Source organism: Equus quagga, chromosome 19 (assembly GCF_021613505.1).
Source record: "Equus quagga isolate Etosha38 chromosome 19, UCLA_HA_Equagga_1.0, whole genome shotgun sequence".
Lineage (NCBI taxonomy): Eukaryota > Metazoa > Chordata > Mammalia > Perissodactyla > Equidae > Equus > Equus quagga.
In genome coordinates this window covers 24,791,115-24,817,116 of record NC_060285.1, presented here as the reverse complement: position 1 = coordinate 24,817,116, position 26,002 = coordinate 24,791,115, and the positions used below count along the sequence as shown (strand labels likewise).

At 40.2% G+C, this 26,002-nt stretch overlaps 1 protein-coding gene across 8 annotated transcripts in view; it reads left to right on the top strand.

Moving 5' to 3' along the window:
- The first annotated feature begins 1,283 nt into the window (after positions 1 to 1,283).
- The window catches only part of CFAP54 (cilia and flagella associated protein 54), a 298,057-nt gene continuing 273,338 nt past the window's right edge, over positions 1,284 to 26,002 (top strand). For 6 of the 8 annotated variants that reach the window (XM_046646603.1, XM_046646606.1, XM_046646605.1 and 3 more), the window contains exons 1-5: positions 1,284 to 1,686; positions 9,303 to 9,408; positions 12,372 to 12,515; positions 16,089 to 16,260; positions 20,599 to 20,657. In XM_046646603.1, the coding sequence (XP_046502559.1) occupies positions 1,358 to 1,686; positions 9,303 to 9,408; positions 12,372 to 12,515; positions 16,089 to 16,260; positions 20,599 to 20,657 (810 nt within the window). In that variant the 5' untranslated portion in view covers positions 1,284 to 1,357. Of the gene's footprint in view, positions 1,890 to 9,302; positions 9,409 to 12,371; positions 12,516 to 16,088; positions 16,261 to 20,598; positions 20,658 to 26,002 lie in introns of all 8 variants that reach the window. The other 2 variants (XM_046646602.1, XM_046646604.1) reach the window with 2 other exon arrangements.

Below are 26,002 nucleotides of genomic sequence, written 5' to 3'. Positions count from 1 at the left end.
AAAATCATCATCATTTTCCTTCAAAGATGCTGTATATGTCAAAGACGCTATATATGGTACACATGGCATATTAGGCCAGCCTCACAAATTAGCACAGGCCCACAGAGCCTGCAAGAAATTAGGTCAGACCTGAAAGAAATCAGGCTGTGGTCCAATAAGCTTCTGAATCTTAACTGAGAAATTGGGCTCACACCGTGTTAGGGTCACTGTCTTTATTTATTTTTAAGTGTGACAAAACCAGTAACAGTTTTCAGTGTTAAAGACCTATTTTTCTAAGCTGTCAAACATTTCAGGTTCTTCTCTTAGATAATTTTTGGCATTGCATAATTTATAGAGAAAGTAGGTTCCCTGCTAGTCCGAAACTCATACTTGAAATAAATAAATAAACAAATAAACTTACTGTTGCCCATAACATGCAGGGCAAAAGAACTTCTCTTGCCCCTGAATATTTCCTTTAAGGCCTATAGTGTCCTCATTAGAAGGAGAGTCTCCTAAAATCCCTGTTTAAAATGCAAAAGTGTTTTGAGAGTTAACACTTTAAGCATTGGTACAGATTAATGTCCAATAGTTAAGGTTGAGTAGAATGCTCATTAATCTAGTGATAATTAGGATAACTCTGAAATACAAATGAATAAATATAATCATAATTACTAGGCACAGACATCGTTCCCATAGTCACAGACCTCAAGGTCCAGATAGAGGGAAGAGAACGAATCAGTTGACTGTACTTGATTTTTAAACTGCTTGTCAGATCTTTTCCTAATTTCAATTCGATTGATAAACTTAGTCTTTCGAAAATCATTAATACAGCCTATTCATTTTGAGCACAGGCTTTGGAGTCAGAAGGCAGAGACCAGGTCCTTGACATTACACTTTACTCTCACCTTGGTCAAAAGACTAACTCTTGGTAAGCTTCAGCTTCTCAGACTGTGAAATGGACATACGAATAATATCCTAAGTTGTAAAGCTGTTATGATGATTAAACGAGATAAATAAGATTATGTTTCAAATGCTTAGAACAAGGCCTGACACATATTAATGATCGTCATCATCATTAAGCGGTCGAAATGGAAAAAAAGTATAGTTTGAACCTGTGATCGTAAGTTTTTGACTCCACTATTCGGTGGCTCTCTGTCCAGAACCTTCTCTCTATTCTCATCTCATACAGCGGTGCCAGTGAGAAAGCAAGCAAAAAAGCCTCAGGAGCAACATTCCTTTCTGGACCCGGATCTTTCTTCCTTTGCCCCTCAGGGGCCGCTGTGTTTCCCCGAAAGCGCGCTGGAATCCTGGTTGCCACGAGACCGTCGCTAGGCAACCGCGTGTACACACACCCACGGCCGACCCGGGTTTCGCCAATATGGCGGCGCAAGGTACCTCCTCTGCCTCTCCGGCCAACGAGTCTCCCGCATCTGTGTCCCCGACAGGACTGCCACCGACCCCGCCCCCGACCTCAACCGCGATCTCGAAGTCGCCCCTGGAGTCGAAGGCGAGCTCTGCGAGCCCACTGCCTCGCTCGACCTGCCGCGAGGACTCGCTGCCCCTCGCGGTGTTTTATGGGCCGCTAGACGAGAAAAACCCGCTCCTGGCCTCCTGCGAGAAGGAGATCCGGGAGTTGCTAGGCTTTATGAAGAGAAAGAAGGCTTTAGCGACAACGGAGGAACAGAAGCATGAATTCCAGCGGCGTTGGTAAGCGGAGGCAGGGCCCTGGGGCGGGCGCTGGCCGGAGAAGGGCAGCTCTCGGGGCCGGAGGAGGAGATGCCCTTGAGGATGCCCGCGGTGGTCCCAGAGCTGGGTCAGCGTTGCGGACGCAGGACCTGGCCTAAGGGCCCTGGAGATATAAACAAAGTTTCAGAAGTGGAGACGCGTCGCTATTACAATCCTAATTCCTGGTAAATGTTACATCTTGGGTTGCTGCTCAGGTCAAAATAAAAATCAACACAGAAGTGTTTCCTAACTCACCATTTGTTCTGTTTCTGAGTGTCCTCTAATTGCTTCTCCATGCCAGTAAATTTTTGGCTCACTCACGGGTTTCACAACTGTCCACGTTGTGGGTACAATTTTGTATACGGAGTAAAAGGAATAACTTTAAAGTGGCTTAGATTCTTGAAAAAGTTAGTTCCTGATGCCATGAAGCACATCATTCTGTGAACATGCGCACTGTAATTCCTTTCTACTTTGTTATTAGAATCACAGTGAGTTTTTCTTGATTTTATGACTCATTTTGCACATCCGTTTGCCTTTTTTTGGGTTCTGTCACCCTGTTATTACCACAAACTGCAAACTACCTGTTTTTAAGGTTCTTTCCTGTTTATGTTACCAACTTTCTTTCCCGGTCAAAATACATTGCAAACTGAACAGTTATGAATGTAGACCGATGGCAAAGAACACCAGAATAGTGAATAGTTTCAACTTATACTTACCATTCATGCATTTAATATGAAGAAACAGTTTTAACTTATCTTTATATTCATTCATGCATTTAACTATTTATTGAATACCTCCTATATATCAGGTACCGTTCTAGGAACGAGGACATCAAGTTAACAAAAGATATAAAAATCGGTAACCTCATGGAGCATATATTTTTGTGACTACAGACAGTTACTTAACAAATATGTAAAGAAATCATTTTACAAGGAGATAAGTCCTGGGGAGAAAATTAGAAGGGAGTGTGGATGGAGGATACGGGATAGGTGTTGCAATTTAAAATGGAGTGACTGCAAACATGGGTGGAGAAAGCTGGGAAAAGTGGCCTTTGAGAAAGATGAGAAGGAGATATGGCAGCAAGTGATGAGGATTTCTGTAGAAAGAGTTGGCCACACGGGGACAATGGCAAGTGTGAAAGTCCTGGGGTGGGATTGTGGCTGTGGGCAGAACAGGTTTCTGGCAAGAGCAAAGTAGATCAACAGTTTAGTTTTAGATATATTAAGACTGAAAGGTAATTCAGCATCCAGGCAGACCTGTTATGTAGATAGTTGGACATTTGAGTCTGTAGGTCAGAGAAGATATGCATTTGAGATCCATCAGCATATTAATGATATTTAACTCATGACACGATGGAATAGCTAAGGGAGTAAGTGTAGGTGGAGAAGAGGAGAGTCCAAGGACTGAACCCCGGGACCCTCCAACATTGACAAGTAGAGGAGATAAATAGAAACCAGCAGAGGGGCTGGCCCAGTGGCACAGTGGTTAGGTTCACACGTTCCACTTTGGCAGCCCGGGGTTCGCCGGTTTGGATCCTGGTGCGGACACAGTGCCACTGGGCAAGCCTTCTGTGGTAGGCGCCCTACATATAAAGTAGAGGAAGATGGGCACGGATGTTAGCTACGGGCCAGTCTTCCTCAGCAAAAAGAGGAGGATTGGTGGCAGATGTTAGCTCAGGGCTAATCTTCCTCAAAAAAAACACAAAGAAACCAGCAGAGACTAAGGAGTAGCTATGGAGGTTAGGGAAAAACCAGTAAGTTTGTGGTGTACTGGAAGCCAAGTAGAGAAAGTGTTTCAAGGAGAAAGGAATGATTGATCAACTGTGGCAAATCCTGCTGATGGGCATGTAAGATGAGAACCAAGGATTGACCGAGGAGAGCACATTACATACCTAAGCTATATGTATTTATATTTAAAACATTTCTCTGTTTGTGTGTTAGACAGCACTTTATCTTCCCATCTCCATTACCAGCATTCCAATCCAAACCACCACCATCTCGAATTTCCTTGCAGGCACTCAAGTTTCAAGTCTATCTTTCACATAGCAGCCAGGGTGACCTTTATAAATAAATCACCTGCTCCCCCAGCTAAAGTCTTTCTACTGCTTCCCATTGCTTTTAGAATAAAATTAAAACTCCTGGTGTCCTCCAGCGTCTGAGGATCTGGCCCTGCCTGCCTCTCCGATCTCAGCTCATTCCTCACCTCTCTTCAGGACTTTCCAGGGGAACAGATGCTATTATTTCTCAGCCCACGGCCTTGATATTTGCAGCCTCCTTTATCTGAAATTTTCTTCCCTCAGCTTTTCAAATATCTGTCTCCTTGTTATTACTTTCTCAATTGTTACCTCCTTAGAGTAATCTTTCCTTCTCATGCAGGTTTGCTCATCAATTTATTTATTTTTATTTGTATATTTTCTTGTGTGTTATTTGTTTCTCCCACTGGAATATAAACTCCCTGATGACTTTGGATAATGCATCTCTTTTTCATTTTCCTGTCTCTAGCGCCTAGCCTGGGGGTTGGGACATAGTAAACATTCAATGAATATTTGCTATTGAAAGAATTCAAAGGTTGTTATCCTGGCTTTCTCAGAAATTGTTAATGTTCTATATGGGAAAGTAGACCTGGGCCAATCGGTAGGTACAGTATCTGTTCCATCTTGAAACAGACTATAAGAGAATCACAAACATTAAGGATTGACACAAACCTTAGCCATCTAACCTCTCATAGAATTTAGCATTTGTTTACTCAACAATTTTTACTGAGGCTCTACTATAGGCCAGGCACTGCCCCAGTCATGGGTTATTCAGTGGTGAACAAAATAGGTGTGGGAATCCTTGTTCATGGAGCTTGTAGACTAGAAAGGGAGATAGGCTTTCAGTGAGTCCTTAAAGGAACACACAAACAACAAGTGCTAAGAAAGAAGAAGCTACTGAGCCCTTACCTGAGCTGGGCATTGTACTAGGTGCTGGAAACACAGGAGTGAACCAAACAAAAATCCCTGCCCTCTTGGTGCTTATATTCTAGAAGGGAGAATAGACAATGAACATATTAAGTCAGTCCATTTTATCGTGACTTAGAAAGTGATAAATGCCAGGGAGAAAAGTAAAGAGAGGAAGAGTTATGGCATAGGAGACAGGAGGTTGCAGTTTTCCATAAGGTAGTCAGAGTAGATGACACTTGAGCAGAGGCTTAAAGAGAACACAGCAGGGACCTGCTTTCAAGTGAATGGTGAGAGAGGTAACGTTAAACTGAGATTAGAAGGATGCTGGGCGGTTGAACAGGCAGGGAGAGAGGACAAACAGAGGGAACAAGCCTGTGGGAAGATCTTGGCAGGAAAGAGCCAAGGACTTTGGAGGAACGGACAGAGCCAGTCTAGCATAGCTTAGCGAGTGGGTGCAGTGGTGAGACAAGATGAGAGGAGCAGGTAGAGCTTTGGAAGGTTTTAGAGGCCATCTGTAGAGTTTGCATTTATCCCGAATGCAATGGGAAACCATTGGGTAGTTCTTGGCAAGGAATTAACCTTATGTGATTTTTGTTTTAAGATACTATTTTGGTGATCTTGTCCAAATGGAACAAAATGGCAGTGTTGAGCCCAGTTAGGAGTACAGGAGGGAGGATTTGCTTTTATAACATACTTGACAGATGGTTATTTTTTAAAATAAAAATTTGTTTCTTTTTATAACTATAGGAACTTCCATAAGCATAAAAATTCATAGTATCTAAAATACAGCTTTTGATCGTACCAGCAGTGTCATTAAATTTAGAGTGTGATTTGTCTTTGTACTTGTGTTATAAGCACATAAGATTTAGATAGTCTGTTTAAACAGTTATGATCTTCTATCTTAGAAAAGTCTAAATATCCAGCAGCAGGTATCCAATCAGCAATCCAAAGTATATTAACATTCTTCTCTTAAATGATGTAAATTATATAGCATATATTATATTTTCCTTGTTTAATCATTATGTAAGCCATTCCCAATGAGCAGTCTTGTCTTGAACTTAGGGTTCACTTAAAAAAAAAAGAAAGTTCTCTTCTTATATAATCTTGATTGATTTAACAAAGCTGGTATTTTTCTTTTATGAGTAACAAATCTAGTCATCATTATCTCATCCGTGAGGTTTGGAAGAATTAACTCTTTCACCTACATAATTTAAAAATTCTAGCAAGACTTGGTGAATTTCTTGGATTTATGATATTAAGTCATACTATGGCATTTTATGAAGCAGCAAATGAAAGTGAAAAAGGTAATAAAAAAGTACAAACCAAAAAACTCCCTTTTTAAACTTCTGTGGGCTGTATGTGCCGCAGTATTTATTTGGCATGGTTATTTACTACTTGGTACATTAATATATTTTCCTACCCCAGAATATTATTAATCAGTCCATAAAGGCAGGAGTACCCTGTCCCCCACCCCTCCCTTGTCACTCAGTCAATATCATTTGTTACCTGAATGAATTAATCGACATGTTTCTGTTGGGGTTGTTTGCTTACTATCCCAACATACACATCATACCTACTAGAGACATCTGCAATCCGGAAGTTTGGGCTCCTGTCTGTATTAGTCAGTTTGACCTACTAATTACTAATTAGCCAGTTTGGGCTGCCATAACAAAATACCATAGACTGGGTGGTTTTAAACAACAGAAATTTATTTCTTGCAGTTCCTGAGGCCAGAAGTCCCAGATCAAGGTCTAGCAGGGTCAGTTTCTGTTAGAGCTCTCGCTCTTCCTAGCTCGCAGACAACCACTTTGTCCTCACATAGCCTTTCCTCTGAGGAAGTGCAGAGAGAGCGAGAGAGCGAGAGAGCGAGAGAGCGCGAGCGCCAGCACACAAGTTCTCTGGAGTCTCAGAATTCTGAGAAGGGTGTTAATCCCCTTGAGCCAGGGCCCCACCCTTTGGCCTCATTTAACCTTAATTACTTCCTCAGAATTCTCCTCTCCAAATACTCATAGCAGGTAGGGCGTCAACATATGGATTTTGGGGGACATACATATTCAGTCCATAACATTGTGCTTATCTAGAAACTTATGAAATAGGATTGGACAACTGTTAAGGGAAATTTGGATTTCTCCTAGAGGTATTTATAATTTCCAAGAGAGAGGGAAGGAGTAAATGTTAAATAAGTGAATAAACAAAATAAGCAATGATCTGCTACGCTTCTAAATTCTGATTGGAAACCATTTTGAGAATACTATGCTTTGTTTTACTTGGTGAAGGAACCATAACCCTGAATGGTCTGACTAGATATCTGAACGATTTATAGAAAAGAATAAAATAAAAACAAAGAAGTTTTTTCCCTAGACATTTATTTATTTATTCACTCATTCTTTTTTTTTTTTCCTAAAGATTGGCACCTGAGCTAACAACTGTTGCCAATCTTTTTTTTTCCCCTGCATTTTCTCCCCAAATTCCCCCAGTACATAGTTGCGTATTTTAGTTGTGGATCCTTCTAGTTGTGTCATATGGGACACTGCCTCAGTGTGGCCTGACAAGCGGTGCCGTGTCCACACCGAACCGGTGAAACCCTGGGCCGCGGAGCCGGAGCACGCAAACTTAACCACTCAGCCATGGGGCCGTGCCCTTATTCACTCATTCTGGCCCTCGGGGAGTTTACATTCCTGAGGACTGGAAAGGCACAGCAATATACTAGTTAAGAGCAGGGATGCACTGAGCATCAGTTTCATCAACTGTATATTTGGGATATTGATGTTACCCAGCTCGGGGTTGTTGTGAAAATGAAATGAAAAAAATTCGTGTTGGCAAAAGACCCAGGATAGCCAACACAATATTGAGGGAGAATGAAGTTGGAGCACTTACACTGCCTAACTTCAAGATTTGCTATAAAGATATAATAATCAAGGTTGCGTGGTATTGGTGAAAGAATGGGCAAACAGAGCAATGGAACAGAGTAGAGAGCCAGGAAATAGACCCACATAAATATAGTCAACTGATCTTTGATAAAGGAGCATAGGCAATGCAATGAACAAAGATGGTCTTTTTAACAAATGGTGCTTGGACATCTGTACATCCACATGTAAAAAAATGAATCTAGAAACAGACCTTACATCCTTCACAAAAATTAACTCAAAATGGACCATAGACCTAAATGTATAATGCAATGATATCAAATTCATAGGAGATAATACAGGAGAAATCCAGATGACCTTGGGTTTGGCAATAAGTTTTTGGATATGACACCAAAGACATGATCTATGAAAGAGAGAATTGGTAAGCTGGACCTCATTAAAATTAAAAATTTCTGCTCTGTGAAAGACACTGCCAAGAGAATGAAAAGACAAGCCACAGAGTGGGAGAAAATATTTGCAAAGGGCATCTCTGTTAAAGGACTTTTATCCAAAATATACAAAGAACTCTTAAAACTCAATAAGAAAACAAACAACCTGATTAAAAAAATGGGCTAAAGACCTTACTAAACACCTCACCAAAGAATACAAATGGCAAATAAATATATGAAAAGATGCTACTCATGATATCTCATCAGGAAGATGCAAATTAAAACAACAATGAGATACCACTGCACACCTGCCAGCATGGCCAAAATCTGGAACACTGACAGCACCAAATGCTGATGAGGACGTGTAGCAACAGGAACTCATTCATTGCTAGTGGGAATGTGAAATGGTCCAGCCATTTTGGAAGACAGTTTGGTGGTTTCTTGCAAAACTAAACATACTCTTATTGTACGATCCAGCAATTGCGCTTCTTGGTATTTACCCAAAGGAGTTGAAAACTTATGTGTATACAAATATCTGCACATGGATGTTTATAGCAGCTTTATTCAAATTGCCAAAACTTGGAAGCAAACAAAATATCCTTCAGTGAGTGGATAGATAAACCGGTATATCCAGACAATGGAATATTATTCAATGCTGAAAGGAAAGCCATAAAAAAAAAAATGGAGGAATCTTAAATGCATATTACTAGTGACAGAAACCAATCTGAAAAGGCTACATACTGTATTATTCCAATTATAGGACATTTTGAAAAATACAAAACTATGGAGAGAGGAAAGAGATCATGGTTGCCTGGGGTTGGGGGAGGGGAATGAATAGGCAGAGCGCAGAGGCTGTTTAGGGCAGTGAAACTACTCTGGATGATACTATAGTGATGGATACGTGTCATTATATATTTGTCCAAACCCATAGAGTGTGTAACATCAGGAGTAAACGCTAATGGAAACTGTGGACACTGTGAATGATGTGTCAGTGTAGGTTCACCAATTGTAACAACTGCTTCACTCTGGTGGGGGATGTTGACAGTGGGGGTGGCTGTGCATGTGTGGGGGCAAAGGGTAAATGGAAAATCTCTGTACCTTCTAACTCAATTTTGCTGCGAACCTAAAATTGCTCTAAAAAAATAAAGTCCGTTTAAAAAATGCATATAAAGAGCTTCAACCACTGCTTGGCACAAAAGAAGCAATAAATTTAACGATAGTTACATTTCTTAATAATTAGACATTAACAATAGGGCATATTTTGTATTCAGCACAAGATCAGTGTTTCAGGATTGCTTGCTAATTAATTGAGCTTTCCTGCTGACTTTGAAGATATCATTTTATTTTATGATTTTTTTACAGTGCCACCTCATTGTTTAATATCTGGACCAAGTACGCCCCCCGGCTGCCAGCTGCCTATTACAATGAAAAGCTTCTGAAGGTTGGAGATAGCCTTTGTGAAATGAAAGTAAGTGCCTCCGGAATAAAAAGAGCCTCAATGAAACTCATTTGGCTAATAATTATTATTATTTGGTTTGATACAGTTCTTATTTTACATGATTTGATTTTTTTCTCTGAAAAATATAAATGAATATGTAAAACCTTAATGAGGCACCATAACCAGAAAAGTGTTTGTTTTTTAATTTTGTCCTTGAGATTCTCCAGAGGTGAGAGACTCCTGAATGGAAAGACAGCCGGCTGGGGATGGGCAGGAGCACAGCCCCTCTTAACAGAGGGTGTGGTAGGCGCCCCACAGGAAATGCTGAGTCATCATGTTCCTACCTTAGACAAAGGAGCCCAGACACCACTTCCTGTTGTTTTTCACATGGCTGGCCTTGCCCAGCGGACACCTCTCTTTGCTCCTGGCTTTGCTGCTGTGTTGTCTGGTTCCCAGGACCCTGTTTTAATGACTTTCAGCTCCTTCTTAATGTTTTGCTGTATGTAATTTTAGCAGTCCTTCCGTCCGTGCCCTGTTTCTTGCTCAATATTCTATTCTGAACTGAGTTTGTGCCCTGTTTCTAGTTCCATATCAATGCCCAGGTCTTGGATGGCTGTGGACTCATGGACTTGGTTTAATAAGACCACACCATGGCTTGGTTTTCAGTTAATGATAATGTGAGTTTTTCCCTTAAGCTCTGGCATAGGATCAGATTATTCCAAGTGTATATGTGTTTGGCACATCTAGGATCCTTGGACCGAGAGTTGTTTTATCCAAGGTGATTTTAGGCCAGACATGGGCAGTATTCAGTGTTTTCTCAATCTTCAGTTTCTCAACTTCATTTTCCTCTTCTGTTTCTATTTTCTGGACTTGAATCCTTTTGGTCTGGGAGGGAAGCTTACCAAACAGAGAATAAGATGTGGAGGAACTTTCATAATGATGAACAAAGATCTATTTTCTGCTACCAAAATAAGAGACTCACCTTAGCTCCATATAATTGGACCGTGTTTCTTAGAAACTTGAAAATACAGACTTTGGAAAACGACAGAAAAAAGTGCAGATGAGATCCAACTTGTAAGCTATATTCATATGAAGTAGAATAACAGTTTTGACAGGGGAGGAGCACCCCCCTTGGTTTTTTTGTTTTTGTTTTTTTTGAGGAAGATTAGCTCTGAGCTAACATCTGCTGCCAATCCTCCTCTTTTTGCTGAGGAAGACTGGCCCTGAGCTAACATCCGTGCCCATCTTCCTCCACTTTATATGTGGGACGCCTACCACAGCATGGCTTGATAAGCAGTGCCATGTCTGCTCCCAGGATCCGAACCAGTGAACTGTGGGCCATGGAAGTGGAACGTGCGAACTTAACCGCTGCACCACTGGGCCGGCCCCCCACTCTTGGTTTTTATGGTTCTCCTCAATATAAGGAACTGGTGATACACAGCACAGTTGGAGATGTCTGAGGAGTATCCAGGTGGGTGGAGTGGATGCTGGCGGAGGGAGGAGGAAGGAACTTCTTAGATGTCGATAAAGCAAGCTGATGATGGGTAGCGGCTAAGGATTCAGAATATTTCAGAGAGAAAGGCCCAGATAGGATATTTTAAAATTTACTTAAAGGAACAAAGAAAACGTTTTATCTACTTTTCACTGGTGGGAAAGTGGGCCAATAAAGGTATTTATAATCCTGAAAACAAACTTGAGTTGTTACTTTAGTTTCTAGAATCTCTTCATTTTTATTTTGGTTACAGTAACGATTATCTTGTTGGAATACTCTTGTTTTGAACCTAGATGTGAATTCATTATATGAATCAAGTGAGAACGGAAAAGATTCAGAATTAATTAGTGAACAAGTAACAAACAAGTCAATAGAAATAGAAACAAAACAGCGTTTCACTGTGGATGCCTCCCAAGGGGCGAGGTAACCTGACAGGCAGTTCACACCCAGGGCAGTTGCTTTTCCTGGAGACACAATTGCAGGGGAGGAGACCGAGGAAGGGTTGCAGCTGACTCATATTCAGAGCCCGGCTCACATCCACTGCACTGAAACTTTCCAGGTCAGCGGTGCCCTGTGGGCTACAGAAAGGAGGCATCTGACTTTGTAATGGGAACATAAGCATGAATCAGAACTAACAAGAATCATAACTAACAATAACTCAGAATATTTTGATTTGTCCTGATGCAGCTTTAGAAACTGTTGACAGATGAAGAGAGAGGGCGAGCTCATCATCTGCATTTCTTTCTCCCCTCTTCTTCCTCCCTCCCCCCTCCTCCTCCCTCTCTTCCTTCCTTCCTCTCTTTCTCTTCCTTCTTCTCTTTCTTTATTTCTTTCCTTCCTGCCTTCCTTCCTTCCTTCCTCCCTCCCTCCCTCCCCCGTTTATCTCTCCCTCCCTCCCTCTTTCTCCTCCCTCCTGCCCTCCCTCTTCTTTCTGTCTCTCTCTTCTCTCCCTCTCTCCTTCCTTCCTTCCTTCTTTCTCTTTCTCTCTCCCTCCTTTCTTCCTTTTCCCCCTCCTTTTCTCCCTCCCTCCCTCCCTCCTTCCCCTCCTCCACTCTTTTTTTCCTTCTTTTTTGGAGCTTAGCAGGTATGAGAGATGCAAAGCTAACAATGCAACTCATCTACCTCTCTGATTGAATAGGTGATCCTGACCTGGTGATGTTGAATTTTTTGGATTTTGAGGATATACAGGTATTACCACACATAATTCCCTAGGGAATATCCTTACCTTTGAGATCCTGATGGTCTCCTCTCACAGTAGGCTTGCTGTGAGGAGGATTAGGTGAAACAGTGCACCTGAGTTGCCAGGCGCAGTGTCTGTCACACACTGCGTGTTTGGAAATGGTAGTGATGATGGTAGTAATAGCGTAATGATGGTAGTAATAGTATTAATAGTAATAATCAATGTTGGTACTGTTAAGAATAATATGTCTATTACTGAATTTTAATAATAATAAGCAAAATGACATTTTGAAACTTTCATCAAGCCCTCTTTTTATTTCAGGAATATAAATTGGCCCTTTTACAGTGCTATGGGCGGTATCTTCAGCAGTTCAGCATCAACTTTGATGAGAATAAAGCAGATGTGAATCAATTCAAAACTGTCTTTTTTCCAAAAGGCTTTGGAGACAAAACGGCTACACATACAGTAAGATGAAAGCAGTAGCTAAAATAGCTGCAATTTATGATTGGTGATGCAGTATATCCTTTAGTTGACAGCTTCTAAACGTCTTTCATTTGTGTAGCATAGCATTTACTTGTGTGCTATAAGTTGCTTAATGAATGTTTTCAGTGCTGGATAAGAAAGGGCACTTAATAAACTTTGTGAAGACGCTTTGGAGGTGGTGTCACTATAATCAGTCATTCATCCAGCAGACGGTTGTTGTTATCAGAATAACTAATATGTGTAGAGCACTTTTGGTTTACAAAGTGCTTTAGAAAACTTATTTTATCCTCACAATGACTTCTTGAGTTAGATACTATTATTATCCCTATTTTACAAAACAGAACAAGGAAGCTCATCACATAGTTAGTAACTGGTGGCTCTGGAGATCAAACATAGATCTTTTGATACAAAAATTTCCTGCTTTATTTCTAGTATACCAGTATTATTGTGTTAACTGCTACCATTGATTCAGTGGTTGAGCGGTCACCACGGGCTAGATAGTCTTCTGTAGGCATTATATGAATTGTCGTCTTGCAGCCTCCTTATGGTCCTAATGGGTGGGTACTAGTATGTCTCTTTTACAGATGAGGAAACCGAGTCTTATTAGAGACTAAGAAACCTAGCCTACTTAAAGCAATGGGCAGAGCTGGTGTTTGAACCCTAATTGGTCTGACTCGAAAGCTGTGTTATTCTAGGCTTGATGATTATTCAAGGCTTTGGAAACACCATGTGGTTTAATAAGCAGAAAATCTCAAGGCATGTTTGGGGGCACATTGAGCAGTTCAATTTAGCTCTACCATAGATGCATGAATGAGAATACTAGGCAATATATGTTGGCAACCCATTGGGAAGAGTACTGAATGAAAAGTTTAGGAGTTTGAGCTTTTAAGGCCCCTCCTCTACCACCCTGGTCCATGCTCCCATCTCTCTCTGGTGTACTATTGCATTATCCTGCTTCCACTCAGCCTCCCTGGTTAGCATCAGTGCAGTGGTGAGCTCCACTGTCTGGAAAGCTTGTGTCCTAGATATCTGTGTGGCTCATCCCTCACTTCCTTCAGGTCTCTTGCACTCTCTGTTTTATTTTTCTTTATATCACTTATTATCACCTGATACATTTTTATTTATTTTTTTTATTGCCTGTCTTCCCTTCTAGAACGTGAGCTTTGTGAGGACAGGGACTGCTCCAATCTCTAATCTCTAGTGCCTAAAACAGTGCTTGGCATGTAACAGATGCTTAGTAAAGCCTTATTGAATGAATGAAGTGATATAGTCAGAATTATTAATCTAGAGGTGGTACACAGAATAGATTAGAAGGAAAAAGACTAGAGACAGGAGTTAAAGCAATGAGGCCAACAAGAGTATGCCAGCAGGACCATTATGATGGGCATGAAAAGACATGAAGAATTTGTTTTTTCATGCTAAGTTTGAGGTTCTGGCATGACACTGGCACACTGTACTTGTCAACAAATGTGTATAAAATGAGTGAGTAAGAGAATGAATGGATTGAAAATTTTGTCTGGTAGGAACTTGACAGTGCAGAACCTAAAGGTCATGAGAAGTTTTGTTAGAGAAATAGATTTTGGATTAAATGCATAGGGATCATATATGAAGCAGTAATAATGAAGAAATTACAGTAAAAATATTAACAGCAAAATTTCTTGCAAAGATACTTAATCATGTTATTTAATGATCCCCATTTTATGTACTATAGGGAGGTCTGAAGGCAGAGTTGGTGAGAATTTGATCTCTTGAGCCAACCTGCCTGGGTTCAGAGAGCTGCTGTGCCACTTGCTAACAGTGGGACCTTGGAGAAGTTATGTAATTTCTTTGTGCCTCAGTTTCCTCTCTGTGAAACGAAAGTAATAATAAGACCTACCTCATAAGGTTGTTTTATGATGGCTGGGATAATAAAAGACTTAAAATAGGGCCCGACTCTCAAAAAATATTAGGTATCTTTATCTGCTTCTAAAAGAGGGAACACTTTGAAGATAATGATTATTCCAACATGTAGATGCATTCGATAAATATCCTCTGTGATACCAACTACGTGGTGGGTAGAAACAGTGTGCATTCATCCAAGCAGGAAATCTATGAGGTAGAGAAAGGCCCATTTCTATGATTAAGAGTGTCCCCTTCCCACAGCTTTAACAGCACTTTAGCCAAAATCTCTCTTCTGAACTCCACATCTATCCGGTTAACATCATGAGCATCTCACACTTGACATATCCCAAACTGAACTCATCATCTTTTCTTCGTATTTGGCTCCAGTCAGTCACCCAAGCAGGAAGTCGTTGCAGATCTCTTCCTCCCCTTTACCTCCCACGTCTAATTGGTTACTAAATCCCATTGACTCAGAGAAGACTCAAATCTTTCTTTTTTCTTCAGCTTTGATTCCAGGGCCCCATTTCAGGGCCTTGGTATCTCTGGGCACCTCACTGGCCTTTGTTCTCTCCTACCCTTCCTACAGGTAGCTTTGTCCTCCACTCTCTGCTTTTCATCTTCCACACTTTTTTCAGAATTAATTTCTAAAGCGTAAATCAAATCATTCTACTCCGCTGCCCTTTGATTTTGCCTTTTGCCTGAAGTAGATATTCCTTGGAATGACATGGAACACTGTCTATGTTCTGACCGTGGACTAGCTCCATAGCCTAATCTCTTTATCTTAAACCTTCTTATCCAAACGTATGAAAGACTTTCAAGTCAGTGACCACAGCAATCACTTTAAGCATTCCTAACATTGTGTGTGCGTGGGGTTCTTTTCCCTCTGCTAAGAGCAAGGTCCATGTCTTCCTCATCTTTGAGTCCCTATTGCTTAGCAGAGTGTGGCAAATAGAAGTGCTCAATAAACATTTGCTGAGTGAGTTGTATAAATGGTATAATTACATCTGAATTAATAAGTTAAAATGCCTTTGGGTAAGTTTACAAAAATGGACTCAATTCTATATTTTTGGCTATAGGATTTTGTATTTATTTATTTATTTTTTTGCTTTTAAAATTTTTTGACTAAGGGTAGGTCATCTTAACTAAATGGATGCTTTGAAGAAACCTATTTTACCACATTTATTTATTTTTGGTCCATTAGGGCTCTTAAGACAAAAATCCATAGACTGGATGGCTTAAACAGCAGACATTTATTTCTCACATTCTGGAGGCTGGGCTGTCTAAGATCAAGGTGCTGAAAGATTCAGTGGCTGGTGAGAGCCCGACTCCTTGTTCATAGACAGTTGTCTTCTTACTCTGTCCTCACATGGCAGAAGATGTGAGGGAGCTCTCTGGGGTCTCTTTTGTAAGGGCACTAATCCCATTCATGAGGGCTCCACCCTCATGACCTAATCACCTCCTAAAGGCCCCACCTCCTAATACCATCACATTGGGGATTAGGTTTCAACATATGAATTTTGGATGAATAAACATTCAGTCTATAGCACTATACTACTCTATTAAATTAATTAAGTAGAATTGTTTCCATTTTAATTTTTTACATTTTAAGAAATGCTTTCCTAAGTTGCGTACACGTTGCTTGTATTCTTACTTATATTTTCCCATATGTTTCAGTTTCATGCTTTAAATGGCAAAAATATTTGCAACTACCAGCTTGTCTGTGACAGTGATGCGAACCTCCAGAATAAAGAATCTGTGATCCACTGTCTACATATCTTGTCCTCTTTAAGACTCATCATGCAGGTGGCTCTGCCACAGGAGGACCTGTGCTGGATTATCTTCAATGGTATATACCAATGTATTATATTTTCCATTGTGTCTTTCACAAAGTTATTTAAATGCCAAGTTTGACATTAACTTGATTACTTTGTGATTTAAAACGTGTTCGTTTCCTAACGTGATTATGGTTTTTTTTACATTGTTATTACATTTTAGTTTGTCCTCATAAGCATAGACTTACAAAGCTTGTCTTTGGGTTTTCTGCTGAAGGGACGGTCAGAGGCTGTGAGGATAATTGGTTTCAGGTGTATAAAAAGCAGAGGCCACAGTTAATAAGTAAATATAAGTGGAGAAGGATGAAAGGCACTGCAGGTTAGATTGGTTCTAAACGTCATCCATTTATTGGTCCTCTCCTCAAAAGTTGGCCAGTGACTGTGCCTTTCTCAATATCAACCTTCCCTTCCTACTTGTTTTTGAGTGAGGAACTCTGAGAGTATATGTGTATATACTGTATTTGTATATACATATATATGTATATGTTGTATAGATACACATATATGCATATATATACATTATATGTCTCATGAAATGCATCTTATCTATCACAATGTAGCATTTGTTTTTCCTTTTAAAGAGTTACAATTTAAATTCAATTTAAATTCTCTTTAAAGTCACAACTTAAAGTTACAATGAGTCACTTATTATATTGTTCTCTGGATAATGTGTTCTTAAAAGGAAAATAACGACAGTGTGTTCTATGTACGCAAGACCAGGACAAAATAAATGGAAAGCAAACATATTGGGTTTTCCCTCATCCATAGCAACTGAAAGTGTGTTTCCTAGCCTTTCTGTCCTCACCCTCCCCAATAATTTTTTGACGTTTTGATTGAAATTAGACCTTACATTTGCTGCTAGAGATGAGGCTGACCTTGGAAGAAAATTTTCAGTCCAGCAGTTGTCAAGCGTTTGTGCCTGATCATCCTCAAGAGCTTCCGAGATTCGCTGAGTAGCCACTGCCATCTCTCCGTCCGAGTTGCTCACATATCTTGGCAGGGACTGAACAGGAGCAGATGTTCAGTGCTCAGGAAGGAGTGGTAGGCTTGAGGGTTGGTCCCTGCAGTTGGCCTTGCTTGAGAGGTCGAAATGATGCAACATGACTCCCTGTCTGCAGTCCTTTTAAGATCACACATGCAAAATCCCATTATTCTTTTTGTTGTTGTTGTTGTTGAGGAAGATTTGCCCTGAGCTGACATCTGTTGCCAATCTTCCTCTTTTTGCTTGAGGAGGATTCACCCTGAGCTAACATCTGTGCCAGTCTTTCTCTATTTTGTATGTGGGTCGCTGTCACAGCTTGGCTGCTGAGAAGTGGTGTAGGTGTGCGACCGGGAACTGAACCCAGGCCGCTGAAGTAGAGTCTGCCAAACGTAACCACTAGGCCACAGGGCTGGCCCCCCAACATTCTTAAAAAAGAGATTAAATGATTTCTGTATCTTCTATATCCTTTTCTTGGGGTGTGCTTTTTCTTTTTACAGGTGGTATCATCCTCTAGATTTTATTCTCTTTCCCAAATATTTTTCTGCTGAATACTATGGTTTTAGAATCTAGCCAGGTTCCTGTATGTAAATCTAGTTCGTTAACTCTGCCTGCTGAGTTGTATTCCAGATATCCATGCACCCCTGGGGATGGGTCCCTGGTTTGCCCTACCTCCTCTAATTGCACAAATAATTCTGCAATGAATATCCTTGCACATGTCCTTTTATAGACCCGTGTGAGAGTTTTCTGGGATCTATGCCCAGGAGTGGGATTGCTGGGTTGTGGGAGATACACATACTTAGTTTCACTAACTATGCCTCTGTTTTAATTAACTCATCTAAAACTTACTAAGTGGCAGGCGTTGCTCTAGGTGCTAAGGACACAGGAGTGGACAACAGACAAAAACCCTGTTCTTGTGCTTACATTATGGTTTAGGGAGATGATAAACAAATCAAAACTAAATGGTGTGTCAGATGGTGATGAGTATTATGGAGAAAAATAAAGCCAAGAAGGGGATAGGGAGAGTGGGGGCTGCACCAGGGCTGGGCTGCAATTTTAGATAGAATGGTCAGGGTGGGCCTCACTGAGATGACATTTGAGCAAAGACCAGAGGAGGTTGGAAAGTGAGCCATCCAGATAGATTGGGGAAGGGCATTCCATTCAGGGGATTAGCAAGTGCAAAGACCCCGTAGTTTTAAAACTTTGGAGTTTAAGCAGTCAAAAATAAATTGACCTGCAGTCAATTTATCACAATACATTGGCCCTTTCGGTTAGATATTTAAGACTTAGTCAGATTATTTTGGTGGTGGCCATCTTTGATAAAAAGTTTATTGACAAGACAATAAACTCATATTAGGGATTTGGTTAAAAACGAAACAAAACAAACTTCCAGAGATATCCTGAGATCGTAAAGATTCAGTCTACGTTCATTCCACACCAATTACTGTCTCCGTCAGGATTCTGCAGCGGGAATTTGTGAACCATGCCAAGATCTTGAACCATCAAAGAGGGATTCAGTTATAGTCAGGATGTACTAGGGCTGGAAAGGTTAAAGGCGCGTTTTTGAAATACAGAGGGCCCTTGTCATTCTTGCGGGCGGGCTCCTGAAATTCCCCAGTTCCCTGTACTGACGTGTTTATGCAGGCTCCTGGCTTACACCCGAATCACGTGTTTTGTGGAGCAGCATATGTTTCCTAGGTATATCCTTACTTGGTGACTATTTTAATTAATTTATTTTTACCAAGAAACACAGTTATATAGTTTTGTTTTTTAACATTAGAAGCAGAGGTGAACAAAGTCGAGATAAGAGTGCTGAGGTTGAGCTGTTAACCAGCTGAGTGGTTTCTTTCTGAGTGGATGTTACATGAAATAAATAATTCCATGTCATGGGAGCAGTCACATGAAGAATGTTGAGTCCTTGAGTGTTAAAGATTTCTTGTGACGTTTATGGTGCTATAAATGTTTAAGATTTTATTCAAATTTTTTTGTCAATGATTTATGTAATTAATATTTATTATGTTTACAGATGTGTTTTAATCAAGTGATGCGTGTTTTGGAGCAGATGCTGTTTTCTCAGAAGCTTTTAAAGTTTATACATGAATATAGGATTCCTATTTGTTGAATTTTGAGGGTTATGAATTTTAGGTCAGATATTTTATAGAAAATATTGAGACTACTTGTCATTATAATAACTTGCCTTTTTAAAGCATTACCATCTCTTGGATATGGGTATAGCAGGCTAATGTCCTTTGTATGTAGAGAGATGTGTGGTGATGTTGTTCCCGACTCCTCCCTCCCCACATCTGCCACCAGCCTTCTATCCTCAATTAATTAATGGCCTGACAAAAAAAATCATACTTGAGTGATCTTCAACAGGATCTGGAAATGCTGTTTTTCATTAGAGTGCTTATAGGACATACTTTAATAATGGGAAAAATATATGAGACTGCAAATGAATGTAATGCAACTCATTATCATTATGATTTTTAAATTATTATGAGTTTCCTTATTGAGTATTGTGCCATGCTGATTAAATATCTATTCTGATCTTATTTGGAGATAAATCTTTAGTTTTTCAACTGTAAGGAAATCTTGGGAACCAATAACATTTGATATGAATTAAGAAAACTACAGGGTACATAAATTATGCTACTAAAAATATTATTTTCTTCAATCTATTTCAAAACTTAAACTGCCTTTAAAATGAGAGTGAAATATTCCTGTATCAATGTATTTAAAGTATGGTCAGGGAGCTGGCCCTGTGGCCTAGTGATTAAGTTTGGTGTGTTCCACTTTGGTGACCAGGGTTCAGTTCATGGGTGCAGACCTACACTACTTCTTGGTGGCCATGCTGTGGTGGCAACCCACATACAAAATAAAGGAAGATTGGGGCCAGCCCTGTGGCCAAGTGGTTAAGTTTGCGTGCTCTGCTTCAGCGGCCCAGAGTTTTGCCAGTTTGGATCCTAGGCACGGACATGGCACTGCTCATCAAGCCATGCTGAGGTGGCATCCCACATGCCACAACTAGAAGGACCCACAACTAAAAATACATAACTATGTACTGGGGGGTTTTGGGGAGAAAAAGGAAAAATAAAATCTTTTTTAAAAAAAGGAAGACTGGCACAGATGTTAGCTCAGGGTGAATATTCCTCAGCAATAAAATAAAATAAGATAAAAAAACACTTATATTAGTTCTTTTAAGGATTTGGCTACATGTTACAAAAAAAATTATAATGATTATAACTCTCTAACCATTATCAGACTTTCTCATGAGATCACTTGTTTTGGAAACTACAGACTGAAACTAGATATTGGAATACAAAATTCCATCATTTGACTGTAAAACATGTTAACAATCTTTTTCTCCATCTAGGTACCATTTACATTTACACCATTTGCAGAAAACTGATGATCATAGGTCAGTCTTCCAAGGTACGAAATTTACTGATGAAATATCTACCCCTGTATTTTCTTAAGACTTTTGTTAGCATTGAATGCTAAACAAGGAAAGTTAGTGAATTATATAACAAAACTTAGTAAATGTATATGTTATATAGTTTTAGTGTTCTTAGTTTTACTTCAACATGATCATAATGTAAAAATGCAAACAATAAAGTATTAATGAAAAGAAAGAATTCCTAAAATTGATAGGCATTCTCCAGTGTCCCTCGGTGTCTCAGATTAGTCATTACTCGTCAACTTGATATTGAACATCCTTCCAGCAAGTATATCTCTAGGTGGGGTGACCATCCATCCTGCCTTGCCCAGGACAATCCTGGTTTATGCCTGTTATTAATAGTGCTCCCTTTCACTCTTAAAAGTCTCCTGGTTTGGGTGATAAAGTATGGTTACCCGATTTATGCATGCCATGGAGCTTGGGCTTCATTTTGCTTGAAGAGTGTGGACTTACAGCCCACATGCTAGTTGGGCGAATGAACACCTAGACTCTATCCTAGTCACAAGCTGAGGGTAAGAGGACTTTATTTTAGAATAATGATTCTTGCTTTCCAGTACTCAATGCTCAGTTTTAGTTTGAGGAAGTGGCTAACACTTCTACTGACTTCCCTCCAATGTTGGTAGCATTTTTGTCTGCAGGAGACATATTTTTTCCCTGTATTCATCGTCCAGTCATTGGAATCTAGGCCAAGAAGGGAGAATGTACTCCCACTGAGACCATGCTTGAGTTGTTGCTGGCATCTGAAACATTACTACTTTATTCTTCTTTATCACATGCAAAAACCTATTCTGAAAATTCTAACACTCAAGACACTTTTTTTTCCTATTTCCTTAAAATATAGCCAAATATCTTAAAATCTGACGCCACTTAAAAAAATAAAAATGGAAGAAAAGATATTTGCACACTCAATGGATAACACTAATTATGTGTTCTCTTTCTGTTTTGTTCCTCAAATTTAAAAACTCTATTACTGATGTGACTTGAACAAGCTCTGTGCCAGCATTTGGAGTGTGAATTAAAATGAGAGGAGGTTGTCCCATGTATAATATAAATTTGGCCTGCAGATTATGCCAACAATTCTACATTCAGGTCCAGATCCTAAAAAGAATTTGCATATTCCTGTTGCACTTGCTGTAGCAACAAATACTGGTTCACAGAACCATCACAATTTGGTCTGCTACAGCATTTGTCTGGCAAAGCTTTGGAGAGCAGAGATGTCTGTGCCAAAATTCAACTGTTAGAGTTTGTACTTGTTAATGCTGAGAGAATTTTAATTTAATGTGATAGTCATCTTCAAATAATTTCTTATTTATACCCTGTGTAAGTCATCTCCTCTCTCCTTCATAGAACTGGAGTTTCTCTCTGAAAAAATAAGGACTGAGGGAAGATAGTTTTGTGGTTCCAGTCTTGTGGGATGGGGCTGGGAGGAGTGAGGGATGCAAGATTTTAGGGTGGTGGGTAATTGTACAGTTGGCACTTGAAGATTGGGATGGAATTCTTTCAGTTTGTTCAATATAATAAGTTTCAAGGAAATTAATAATTTTCACTAAGAAATTCCCAAAGCCTCAGCTCATGGGTTGATCCCTGAGCTGAGGCTATAAATGAACTTGATGGGTCCATTTAATGGGGACAAACCCTTGAAGGTCCAGCCACATCTGAGTCCTCCTGGGTCTGAGGTCCCCTGATTCTGTAGTATTTTAGAGTTCAAGTCTGTTATAGTGTAAGACAGAAGGAGAAATAGATGTGGTGTCACCCCAGAGCAATCTAAACTCCTATTCCTAAAGGATCTAGGCATTATGGCTACCATTTGTTATTGTTACCAAAACCCTGCTATATGTTAGGTACTGTGTGAAGGGCTTTGCATACATAATAATACTTGTTATAGTCTTATGAGGTGGGCACTGCCGTCATCATCATCATCATTTATTGAATGAATGCCTACCATCTATCAGGGATGCTTCTCAGCACTTTCACATATTGTCTCATTTAATCCTCACACCACCACTTTGAGGAAGGTGCTCTTATTACCTTCTTTTTATAGATGAGGAAGCTGAGGCTCAGCAAGGTTAACTTGCTCAATGTCGCATGTCTAGTTGGAGATGTAGCTGAGGCCAGAGCCGAGGCCACACTGTACTGCCTCTCAACACCATTAGCATAATGCATGTCTGCTGACTAAATTGAATCCTGTCGTGACCCATCCTAGTTTTGGCTCACCTACTCAAATGGTGAGCTGTGTGGGAGGGGTTAATATTATTTGAAATGACTGTGTTTCTGAAGACATCCTGAAGACTCTTCCCCAGATGGAAAACATTTCCCTTCACACTGAGCCGGTCCCCAGCATAACCTTAGGGAATAGAGAGGCCAGATTTCTGAAACCTCTTTCCCTAAAGGCAGTTTTGCTTTCATTTAGAGGATAATCTGTAGTTTCTTCTGAGGCTTTTAAAACTGTAGTGTATTACTCAGCAAACATTAAAAGAATACTACAGAATCTATTCATTCTAAGAAAACGTTGATGTCTGTTTCATTTTACTATAAAACTGAAATAGTTTTGTAAAGTTTGTGGCTTGAACAATTATTGTCAAATTATTCCACATACCATTATGGAAACTTCAGATCCAAACCTTGAGATGCTTCTCAGTGTTGTTTCCCGCGAAGGATATAAGCGGATATAAATGAGGCTGCACTGCCATCCCGTGGCTGAACTGATTAATTGTGTGTGTTTTTTCCTACTGGACACCTGAACCATACTCTTTCTGAGCTCCTATAATTTGGTTTTTCAAAGTCTTTTTTTTCTTTTTCTATGAAGAGAACAATCTTGCTGAAATCCCATCTTTTATAGAAACAGTTCTTTGTAGCTTTTGGGGCAAGAAAAAGTGCTACAAATTGAGATTTGTTTTTTGGAAATGGTTTTTCTCCTGGACCTGAATGCCAGCCCCAGCAATGTCACTCACAAGCAGTTTAGCCACTTGGAGTCAGATGAGGTTACTTTTAAGGTCCCTTCTGGCGCTAAAATCTGTGATTTAGGGTCTTTTATTCTAAGTCTGAAGCTGAACTCAAATATAATGTGAACAACTGATAACTGAAGCTATTTTTATTTTGAAATGTGAAATTTCTAAGACCAGGAATCCCAAGGGCTTTTGGAAAGATGTGAATTTAAAGGGGGAAAATTTATACATGGCTTAATCTCATACCCCTTGAACCACAACAATCCAAATCCAGATTTTTTCTGTAGGATTTTTGTGCTGCGGATGTGAGCAAACTCAAGAGTTTTGTTGACTGTTAATTTCCTATCAGTTCGCAGTGTGGCAAGGTTAGCAAACAACAGCAACAATGACAGCAGCAACAACAGAAACAGGAATAAAGCAATCCTAGGCTGGCTCAGTAGAGATATAGTGTCCAGAACCAGGGACGCAGAGTTTCATCCTACTGTGAGCTGCTCGTAAACTCTAAAGGGACAATGGCCATCTGAAGCAAAGCCATAGGAGACCAGCCATGATGGAGAAGGGAAGTGCCATTCCTGGATGTAGAGAAGTGCTCGGGGATCTTTATCCTGGAGAGAGAACTGAGGGAGAGGCAGGCTGCACAGGTGTTTTCACGTTCTCGGAAGGCTGTCATTTGGAAGTGAGTTTTGGATGGTTTTGTGCTGCTCCGGAAGCCGTGACTAGGACCAGCGCACTGGAGGTATATCACAGTGGATTTCATTTCAGATTAAGGCAGCACTTTTCACGTTTCGAATTGTTTTCTGATGCCATGTGACATGTTCCTTGTTACTGGAGGTGGGAAGTCTTGGGTAGGGAGGATGTGGAACATCAGGTGGCAGTGCTGGTGAGGTTGGGGATGAAATTAGATTCACTCTCAGCCTTTTGGTTCTATGATTACTTGAAATAGTTCCATAGTTAGCAGCGGGGACTGAAATTTTTTAATGAAGTTCAGTCAGTCAGTCAATAAATATTTATTGCATTTCTACTACACAGTGGATAAAGTTTTAGGGCCTAGGGATACAATGGTGAACAAGACAGGCAGGATCCCTTTCCTAAGTCAACTTACATTCTATTGGGATGAGCTTACACTTCAGTGGATGGCAAAGAATATTACAGTGCTGTGTCAAACCCTGCACTGCGTCCAACAGTCTCTTTGTCTCTGGAATCAAAACTTAGTAGACAGTGGAGAATTCTGGCCTTTCAGGCTTCTTCTTTCTCTTAGATGCCCACTGAGCTGCTTGCATACATGTTGTATACACTGTCTTTGGAGGCTCCAAAGACGGTAGCAGGGTCTGCATGTCACCAGTGTTTTATCTATTTTGGCTATTAAATACTATGTCAGTCTGGTGGGTTTGCTTTATCCATATGAAGCTCCTGGAACTTTTTGATGATTTGCCTTTTCAAGGTGGATTTGACTATTATAGACATATTTTTCCTTAATTAGTTCTTCAATTATTGAAAGGCAAATTTGTTATTGGAAGAGGGACTTTGTTCTGTGGTCCAAATTTCTTGTCATTATTTTTTTTGAGAATCTAGAATACTTGTTAGCTCTCCCTTAGTTGCTTCTGCTGACTTTAGGGTTGTTCAATGAATTCATTTAATAGCGCTTGGGAATATCTGCCAGGTACCTCGCACTGTTGTAGGTGCTGGTGATATAATAATGAATAAGATGCTGTTCCTGTTTTCAAAGAGTGTATTAATGCAATTGGATCTGACATATGACATATGTGTATATAAAGATATTTGTAAGTTATATATATATACACACATAACACAACTACAGTAGAGACAGGAAGGAAGCAATGGTCATTTCTTTCTAGGGACGTTAGAAAGATCTTCAACAACTAGTTCTCTTCCCCCTGCTCGTCCTCCTCCTCCTCCTGCTCCTTCATCTTTTCCTGCTCCCCCTTCCTCCTTCGCCTTCATTGTTGTTACCAAAGCTAACGCTTACTATGTGTTTGCTATGTCCTAAGTATTTAATGTGTGTTAACTCATTTAATCCTCAAACAATCCTATAAGGTAGTTATTGTTATACTACTTTGCAGGTGAAGAACCTGAGGCACATGGAGTTTAAGTGAATTGTCCAAGGTCACACTGCTGGCAGTGGAGCAAGTGATTCAACTCAGTCTTGTAGGGTGAAGGAGGGAATAGAGTGAGCAAAGGTGCTCACATTAGGACCACTAAGATGTTTTGTGGAATGGAAAGCATCTGGGACCAGCTTTAAGTATACGACACAAGGTCAAGAGCAATGGGTGGGGGTGGGAGGAAGACAGGGACTAGGTCATGAAGGGATTTGCATGCCCTATAAAGGGCTTGTACTTTGTCATGAGGCAATAGGG